Genomic DNA, 10,083 nt, shown 5'->3' on the forward strand with positions numbered 1-10,083 from the left:
ACTAGGGCTGACACTTGTGTGTGAAAACATCCTGGTAGGCTTAGCAAGGATTTTCTTACGATACGGACATAGAGTTAATTATAACTTTCACCCAAAATGTTTTACAAAGGAAAGAATTACAATATGTTATCATTCCATGTATATAGATGCTCCTCATGTTATCGTTTGAACTTGTCATTACCTAAATTTTGGTTTCCGCTGAAAACTTTGATAATATTGTTATACCCCGCTGTTATAATCAATTGAGGTAATATTCTGCTGTTGTATAAAGTGATGTAAGAAATGGATAATATGTTGTAAGCTTTATTATCTCGTTTATGATCCTGACGGAAAATTTGTGGATTTTCGAGTTCTCCCTTGGGGTGTGCTCGACGGAACGGCACGATCTAGTGCACTCTCTTGGTTACTTTGTGTCTAATGAAAGACAAGTACTCTTGAGAAGGCATTAGATTAGGCGGTTCTGCCACACTTGCCTCTTAGACTATATAAAAGAGGGTAGGGCTCCCTAGATCGGCAGACAGCAGATGTACATCTCGTCATACACAGCAACCCAACGCAAAGGCACCACGTCTAACTGGACTAAGGTATTACACTATTCAAGCGGCCTGAACCAGTATAAATCGTTGTCTTTGCATTTTCTGCCGAGTTCTACTCACGCCAAAGCCCTTTGATTGTCGTCTCGGATAACCACGTGACGAGTTGCCAGTCCCTAGACACCGAACTCCAAGTCTCCAACACACGTGCACGAGGCTGTCGTGTAACTAGCATGAGGAGACAACCCAAACCGAACAAAAGGAAAAACCGAGATTGCAATAACATAGTAGAAAGTCCGAGTCCACCAGGTGGGTGGCAGCAGGCGGATTCAAACCATCACGGGACCTCAACAAGCAATCAGCTGAAGGAGCTGAGCTTTTTTTAGTTTGTTTGTTCAGTGACCCACAGAAACGCTGTTCACTGCGCGGCGGAGGAGCTAGCCGACGCCGGCGCAGTGGGTTGGCCCATATGGGGCATCATGGGCACCCCCAAGATAGGCCCCATGAAGCACAGGACCATAGCCAGCGTGGCGCAGAGGGGTGATTTGGGAGGGAAAAGTGGAAGCCCGCGAACACTAGCTGGGCCTTGGGGAAGAAGGGCCGAAGTCGACTTAGCCCATCCAGCTGTTCCGCGTACGGGCAGATGCGGATCCATCCCATCAGGTCTAGTGCGGGCGACGACGACGACCCGAACCAATGAGGGTCCATCGCGTGTCTGGGCATGGAGGGTGCGTGGTCACAGTTGCCGAGACATGGGCGTGGTGGGGCCTCAACAAGAAGAAAGATGAAGGAGCTGAGCTTTTTTTGTTCGTCGTTCAGTGACCCAGAGAAGAGCTGTTCACTGCGCCAAGCCCAAACAACACACGGCCATATTTCTCGGCTGACCCGTTGAAGAAGCCCTAACGAAGCTCATTATATTGAAGCAAATCGCTGTCAGAAACGAATCAGAGCCTGCCTTGTGGCAGATTCGAGCGGAACTTGACATCAAGAATAATATTGGCAAGATCATCAAGCCCGCTGTCGGCGACACCGCAGAACTTCATCAGGTGCTTGATGTCGTACATGCTACGGAAAATCCGGACATCGTGTCAGGCAGGCTTCCGTTGGTGAGCAACTTGAGTAGGTAGCCCACACCGTTGTGACCATCGAACGTCACCCACGCTCGGCAAAGCGTCGTGGATCGACTCCCTCTGTGGCGTGGCGGGTGAAGTCCATCCACTGTGGCGGAGCAGCTCGATGTGGTCCGCATCCGCGACGTCGGTCCTTCGACCCTCGGAAGTTGAACTGCCAGGCGCAGGGGCGGCATCTGTCGTCCGGCTCAATCATCGGCTGTGTTGCCTGCTCGTCGGAGAAGGTGAGAGCAATCTGGATGAACTTGAGTACATCGACATTGGCCTCCGTGTGGTGGCGTAGTTGTACTCGGCCAGCGACTTGCTCAGCAGCTCCGGACGGAGAGGGCGGTGCACCATGTACGCCGGGGTGCTGCACGTCCACGGCGACGTAAGGGTAGTCATCCATGATGTCGCGGATCTTGGCGAACCCGTCCTAGGGGATGGCTGCGCAAACCTCGCGGATCTCAACTGGCAGCAGGTCTTCAGGCCACGTCGCCATGGCCTACGACTACTTGTGTTGGAAACGGTTTGGCTCAGAATCAGATTCAGAGGGTAGGGTTCAGCGACGATGGGTGGGGGCTTTCGTGGGAGGGGCATTCGGAGTAATAGATAAGACAATTAGGCAGTTTGGCGCATACATACAATCAGGAAAAGATGCGACTGTACAATGAATTTGTAGTATTTATATATGGTTCTCGAAAAGAAAGGGCGTCAGTCACTTTTACAGCCAACATCATGTTAAAAGTTAATGTTCTTGCGTACTCAAACATAGTCCGTACGTGACAATAGTAACAAGTATATACTTAACTGTATCTATTTTTCTTAGAAAAGTGATAATAATTACTTCATATGTACAGTAGCATAGGCAGATGAAATTAAACAAGGAAGCTAGGACGCCCTGGACGAAATTTAATTGTCCTACTAATTCTAAAAATCAAGGGCTATGATTTTCTAGGCATATTGTTACTATAATAATAATATAGTAATGGAGAAGTAGTACGGGTTAGTGCCTTAGTGGAATGGAGAACGGAATGTGGTTATTAAACATGTTAGGCAGCTGGTACATACCATTAGATGTTTAGAAACATTAGATACGTGAGGGTGAGTGCGGAACTATTGGGATGGAGTTCTGCTTGGCGCCTGAGCTCAGCCTCTGCCTTGTCCACGTCATCAGGGAAGGCATCTTTACAGTCGAGACGTGCGTCGACATAGCGTAGCGAAGGGAGGCACTCCAAGTGCAAGCCGAGATTGTCACTCCGGGTAGCGTGTCCAGCCTCGTAGAAAGCCCTGACTAGGACAACGAACCCAAGCGTGAGGAGGTTTGGCATCACAACAACAGGGGCCGGTGCTACTCTGTTGCGGCCCCCGTCTTCTGCTTTGGAATCAAATACCATAGCAGCATCCTGTCCTCCCCTCCAGATGCTGAACGAAGCACTAGTGGAGTCACCATTGGTCGCCAGCTGGACCATCCAGCCATACAACCGGAGGCTTCTCAACTTGTGGAAGAAGACATCATGGGCAGCAATTTTAACTACCGCAGCCTGATTATCAGATGCCATACTATAATCCGCTGGTACAATAAGGAGGAAACGGAGTTCTGGCAGCCCACCCAAGGCTCTCAAACCTGCCTCATCCATATGACTTGCATGCAACTCCAAGTAGCAAAGGTTGGGGAGAAGCATGGGATCTATGAATGATGGCACACAAGGGAACTGCATGTTTTGTATAAGCAGATGCCTGAGATGTTCCGAAAGCACGGCTTTGTACCACTCTGTTGAGGCACGGCTAGTTAGAGTGATCAGATTACAATTCAGATGCAGATGCACGAGCTCCTGCAGATTGCCTAGTGACTTCAAAAGTTCTGCCTGCTTGCTCTCATCCACCCTGCCTATGCCAATCACACGGAGCACCCTCAGTAGGCTCTGGTTGCCCAGCTCCTTCAAAAATTGCCTCTTGGACTCAAAATATAGAATGTGAACACTTATCTGTAGTTCCTCCAGTGACGTCACCTTCTGGAGGAACCCATCCGGCACCATCATCTTGTCACATCGTAGGCAGACCAACCGCGTCAGCAGGCTAACGCTCGATGGCAGTTGGACTTGCATATCATATCGTCTGATACCTTCCAAGTCCAGTGTCTGTAGAAGCTTTAGAGCTCCTATCGCCTCCGGGAGCTCCCTGACAATTGTACCTCGAAGTCCAAGGTACCTCAGATGAACTAGTTTCCCAAGATGCTTGAGCCAGTGCCTGTCATACTCATCATTATTAGATGATGTGCACCTCTCTAAAGCTAGCACACGTAAGAGTTTAAAGCTCGGATGCAAGACAAGACCACGGATATGACACCCATGGGCAATCAATGACCTCAGTCGTGTCATGTCCCTATGACCGTCAGGATGGGATTGATCCAGCAATATCCTGTTCTGGTGTGCTATCCGGCGCACCTTGTGTCGTGATGATGTTCCTCCATCCTCGTTTGAGATAGTGATGAAGTTTTCTTCGCCTGCCAGACCACGAATAGGATCAAGGACCAAGTCATGAACACGACAACAATGTATGAAGCCGTCCAATTCTGATTCTGTCCCTTGGATCATGTTTCTGTTTATGAGCTGATGGAAGTATTCCTCTCCCCGCTGAAACAGGCTTGTTCCTGTTTTCTTCTCTATAAAGCCTTCCGCTACCCATTTCCATATCAAAGAGTCTTTCTCGATCTCACAGTCTTCGGGATACACACTTAGGTACAGTAAGCAGGTCTTCAGATGAGAAGGCAGATCATAGTAGCTAAGCCACAATATCCACACAGTATCATCTACTTGCATGTTCTCTCTGCCACGATAGAAACCAGGAGAGCTGCAGACCTCAAACCAATCCACTCTTGATTTGCCCACCAACAAGCTAGCCATTGTGATGATAGCTAATGGCAGACCGCCACATTTGTTCAGAATTTTTTGGGATGCGACTTCAGGATGATGAGCAGGACATTTGTCTTCACCGCCATATGGCCTCATATAAAAGAGCTTCTCGGAGTTATCATGTGAAAGAGGATCAAGCTTGTAATAAACTTCATCGCTGCAGGCTACTTCTCGTTTACGAGTAGTTTTGATTATTCTGCTTCCGCTACTCTTCTTATCCAAAGCTGATCTTATTGCTTTCCAAGATTCTAAATCCCATACGTCGTCAATAACGATGAAGTACCTACCAAAAAGATAGTACAAATGAATAGGCAGAGTTAGTAAACCCTGGAGCATCTATCGTCTATACTATACTATACTGTACAAAGGAGAAGAAGAGCGGCACTACATCTGTACTATACGAGTATTGAATATGGGTGATGTCTCACTTTTATTTAGTCTTTGAAAATTACATGCTAGTGGTACTTTATAGATTTTTAGACAAAGGATGAAAATCCGGATTCCTCTACTCAAGGTAGAATCTGACAGTGGTACTTTATAACTTTGTATTATCAAATATAAATTGCCTAGCAAAAAAGGAGTATTGTGCCACAACTGCAGCTTTGATTCATAATGAAAAAAACAAACATCTTAGATTTGTTTATCAAATATAAATTCCCTAGCAAGAAGAAGTATTAATTGTACCACAACTGCATCATCGATACATAATGGGAAAGAAACATCTTCAAATTAAATGGTAAACGTATGTATGCTCCCCAATAGTATGCACACAGCACAAGCAGTGTAGCATATATATATATATATATATATATATATATATATATATATATATATATATATATATATATATATATATATATATATATATATATATATATATATATATATATATATATATATAATCATAAATTGAAACAGAGAAACTGATTAATGCATACCTCTTGTTTTCAAGGAATTCTCAGAGTTTGCCTGTGAAAATCTCAGAGGCGCGTATGGTGGTAACGTCGGCCTCCTGATGGCGGAGGTCACGACGGCTGCGTGTTCTATTTCGTTACGAGGAATTGCCCCTCGCGTGGCTTTTACAGGGGACTGCGCCAGGAGAGTCAGGCCTGAGATCTCGGTCTCGGTTGGTTTCCTTGTACAACAAACTCTATCTTTAGTAACTATACAACCTCCGAGATCTCGGCCTTCCAAGTCCTGCGCACAATTACCGTGCCATGCACATTTACATATCAAGATAACCTTCTATCTTTAACACTCCCCCTCAATCTAAACTTCTCAAGTTGAGATTGTTCTTAAACATTTCTAATTGCCTTACCGATAATGACTTTGTGAACCCATCTGCAACCTGGTCTTTAGTTGATATAAAATCAATGACAAGTAACTTTCTTGCTACCCTTTCACGCACAAAATGATAGTCGACTTCTATATGTTTTGTTCGAGCATGAAAAACTGGATTAGCAGAAAGATACTTAGCTCCAATATTATCACACCACAACTTGGCTGCTCTAGGCGCCTGAATCCCTAGCTCATACAGCAAAATCTGTATCCACATCACCTCTGCAGTTGCATTTGCCACAGCCTTGTACTCAGCTTCTGTACTTGATCTTGATACTGTAGCTTGCTTTCTTGCACTCCAGGCTATGAGATTGGAACCCAGAAAAACTGCAAAACCTCCAGTAGACCTGCGATCATCCAAGTCACCTGCCCAATCTGCATCTGAAAATGCACTCACCAAAAGTGAAGAGGTTTTACAAATACGAAGTCCAATCTTCATAGTATGTTTCAAATATCTGAGAATCCTTTTTACTGCTGCCCAATGAACATTAGTTGGTGCATGCAGGTACTGACAAACTTTATTCACAGAGAAGGATATATCTGGTCGTGTCAAAGTCAAATACTGCAATGCACCTACCACACTCCTATAAGCCGTGGCATCTTTTGGTCCAAGTGGAATACCTTCATGTGCAGACAATTTTTCTGATGTGGACAAGGGTGTGCTCATTGGTTTGCAATCCATCATGCCTACACGCTGAAGTACATCTCTAGTATACTTCTCTTGTGTCAAGAGAATCCCATCCTTTATCTTGTTCACCTCTATACCAAGAAAGTAGCTTAACTCTCCAAGATCTTTGAGAGCAAACTCCTTTCTTAAATCTTGCAGCAGGCATGTGGTTGCTTCCTGAGTAGAACTAGCCACAATAATATCATCAACATAAATAAGAATAAATATAGTGACTGGACCTTTGTGATAGAAAAATAATGATGTGTCTGCCTTTGATGCCTTAAAGCCCAAATCACACAACTTGCTGCTCAATCTTGAATACCATGCTCTTGGTGCCTGTTTCAAACCATAAAGAGCTTTATCTAATTTACAAATGTAATCTGGCTGTGTTTTGCTCACATATCCAGGAGGTTGACGCATATACACTTCTTCCTCTAGAAACCCATGAAGAAAAGCATTCTGTATGTCAAGTTGCCGCAAGCTCCATCCTCTAGATACAGCAATAGACAAGACTGTTCTAACAGTAGCATGCTTAACAACAGGACTGAAAGTATCCTCATAATCAACCCCATATCGTTGTTTAAAACCTTTTGCAACTAACCTGGCTTTATACCTATCAAGACTTCCATCAGATTTCCTCTTAATTTTATATACCCATTTGCAGTCAATAATGTTTACTCCTTTTCTTGGTGGAACTAGGTGCCAGGTCTGATTTTTAATCAAAGCATCGTATTCTGCATCCATTGCTAATTTCCAATCTTTATTGTTCATAGCCTCATCTAGAGTATGTGGTTCCTCAGAAACTGCAAGACACCCATACCTGACCGTGCCATCGGTGTAGATTTTAGGCTTGCGGACGCCATGCTGAAGACGCGTCCGAGGTGCAGGAGTATCCGGCGCAGCATCGTGATTAACCGTCTCATGATTGGTTGCTGTTTCATGATTTTCAGCCTCGGTAGCCTCGGGCGGTGCAGTCGCTGTCGCCATCCCCCCGTCGCCCGCACACGGGAGATGCTGCGGCGATTGGCGTGGCCCAGCAGCATCCAGTGGGCCAGGGGCAGTCGGCCCAGTGGAGAGGGGCACACCTGGCTGGCGCCCAAGTGGCCAGACCGAGGAGAATTCCTCGGCCGTGCCAGAAACCGCGTCTGCGGTACCGGTGGGCGCCGATTCCGGCGCAGATCGGCCGGAAGTTGGCGCCGTATCGCTGTCGTGTCCAGCGCCTGGAAGGGAGTCTGTTGCTGCATGCCTGTTATCACATATACTTCCAAAATTTTGATTAGCGGTATTTGGAGAATCAAACACACCGTCATGTACTAGTTCCGCCCCAATTGAAGAAATAGGAACTAGTCCTGATGGGAGAAGATTTATTTCTGCACGCAATCGTGCTCCGGCATTTGGATGCAACTCGGAGAAGGGATAAATATTTTCATCAAACACAACATCGCGAGAGATGAAAACCCGACCGGTAGGAACATCAAGACATTTGAACCCTTTATGCAAGTTACTGTAGCCAAGGAAAACACACCGTTTAGAGCGGAACTGAAGTTTATGCTGGTTATAGGGGCGCAGATTAGGCCAGCAGGCAGAGCCAAATACACGAAGAGATGCATATTCAGGTGTCTGTTTATAGAGGCGCTCTAAAGGTGTAGCCTGTTGAAGGACTGTGCTAGGCAAACGATTGATGAGAAAAACAGCAGCAGCAAAGGCTTCATCCCAAAATTTCAGAGGCATGGATGCATGTGCTAACAAAGAGAGGCCAACCTCAACTATGTGTCGGTGTTTGCGCTCAACAATCCCATTTTGTTGATGCGCATGAGGACAGGAAACATGATGGACAATGCCAATATTATCAAAGAAACTATGCAATTTTTGGTATTCTCCACCCCAATCAGTTTGCATGGTGAGAATTTTACGGTCAAATTGTCTCTCTACCATGGCTTGGAACTCATGAAATTTCTTGAAAACATCAGACTTGTACTTAATGAAATAAATCCATGTAAATTTACTGTAGTCATCAACAAAACTAACATAATATTTGTTTCTTCCAACAGAATCCATGGCAGGGCCCCAAACATCAGAGTGAACAAGCTCTAAGGGAAATTTAGAAACGCTGGAAGATCTACTATATGGAAGTTGACAACTTTTAGCCTGCTGGCAGGCATCACACACTGACTCCTTGTTTGACTCAGAAGAGCAAGGAAGATTATTACTATGAATAATTTTTGAAACAACTGGAAACGCTGGATGACCCAGGCGACTATGCCATCTAGACAAGGACGGCTTTACTACTCCAAACGCCTGCTTTATTGAATGATCTGATGGAAGGGGATACAGCCCTCGATGACATCGCCCTCTAAGGATTGTGTTCTTCGTGGCCCGATCCTTAATAAGAAAATAATCAGGGTGAAACTCAAGAAAGACTGAATTATCTTTAGTAAGGCGATGAACAGATGCAAGATTTTTCTTAGCGTTTGGAACATGAAGAACATTATTTAGATGCAAATCACGAGACTGGGCTGGAACAGTAGTATGACCAATGTGTTTAATCTCCATACCTGAACCACTGGCAGTGTGGATCTGATCACCACCGTGATACTTCTCACGGAAAGACAACTTCTCCAGCTCGCTCGTGATGTGGTCGGTCGCGCCTGAGTCAGTATACCAGTTGGTGTCGATGTTGTAGCCGGAACTTATAGCTGCAGCTACATGGCGCTCTTCTGGAACATAGTTCTCGTCAAAGCGGTGCCAGCACTTGTTCGCCATGTGCCCCCTTTTGAGACACACCTGACAGAGGGGGCGCTCATCTACGCCTCCAGATGGAGGGCGCTGGCTGCCTCCTCCGCGCTGTTGTCCACGGCCGCACGTGAAGCCTCCGCGACCGCCGCGTGAGCTGCCACGCCCACGGTTGTTGTTGAAGGAGTGGCGCCCGCCGTTTGATCCAGACCGGCCGCCCCTGTTAGCTGCATTAACAGAGGCGCCAGTTCCATCTTGGAGTTCAAGCCGTGTCTCAAAGCTGAGGAGTTGAGAATACAATTCCCCAACCGAGATCGGCTCAGCACGACCAGTGACAGATGTGATCACTGGGTTGTACTCGGCATCTAGCCCATTGCAGATGTGGGCTATCAGCTCCTCATCATCCAGCTTCTTGCTGGCTGCTGCCATCTCATCTGCATAATTCTTCATTTTGGCGACGTAATCTTGAATGGACATGTTACCTTTCCTGGTGGTGGATAGTGCAAGTCGTACGTTCATTGTCTTGGCACGATTTTGAGCAGAGTACATCCGCTCAATCTCGCCCCATGCTTGCGCCGCTGTGGTGGCGGTGCTGATGTGGGCGAATGGCTCCTTCCCAACCGAGGAGAGGATCAAGCCTAGGACCTGTTGGTCTTTGGCAAACCACTCTGTGAAAGCGGGATTGGGCGTCTTGACGATGGTCCCGTCGGCCTTCTTCTCTTCAAGCTCGGCATCTGGAGCTCCGGTCTTGCCGGTGAGGAAGCCCTCCATGAGGGCGCCGTGCACGG

At 46.4% G+C, this 10,083-nt stretch overlaps 1 protein-coding gene, 1 non-coding gene and 1 pseudogene across 2 annotated transcripts; all 3 read right to left on the bottom strand.

Moving 5' to 3' along the window:
• Positions 1-1,432: 1,432 nt before the first annotated feature.
• LOC136480670 (probable CCR4-associated factor 1 homolog 7) lies at positions 1,433-2,242 on the bottom strand (annotated as a pseudogene).
• Positions 2,243-2,715: 473 nt separating this feature from the next.
• Positions 2,716-4,893, bottom strand: LOC136480671 (disease resistance protein Pik-2-like). Its single transcript, XM_066478148.1, has one exon. The coding sequence runs from the start codon at positions 4,891-4,893 to the stop codon at positions 2,716-2,718; it is 2,178 nt and encodes a 725-aa protein (XP_066334245.1).
• A 4,674-nt stretch (positions 4,894-9,567) lies between these two features.
• Positions 9,568-9,706, bottom strand: LOC136484573 (small nucleolar RNA Z247). The gene has a single exon (XR_010766084.1). It is a non-coding gene; the product is annotated as a small nucleolar RNA Z247 (small nucleolar RNA).
• Positions 9,707-10,083: the final 377 nt, after the last annotated feature.

This window comes from Miscanthus floridulus, chromosome 9 (genome assembly GCF_019320115.1).
Source record: "Miscanthus floridulus cultivar M001 chromosome 9, ASM1932011v1, whole genome shotgun sequence".
Classification (NCBI taxonomy): Eukaryota; Viridiplantae; Streptophyta; class Magnoliopsida; order Poales; family Poaceae; genus Miscanthus; species Miscanthus floridulus.

Coding starts and splice junctions, on each gene's coding strand:
- LOC136480671 (XM_066478148.1), bottom strand. CDS start 4,893: ATGCTCCAGGGTTTACTAACTCTGCCTATTCATTTGTACTATCTTTTT.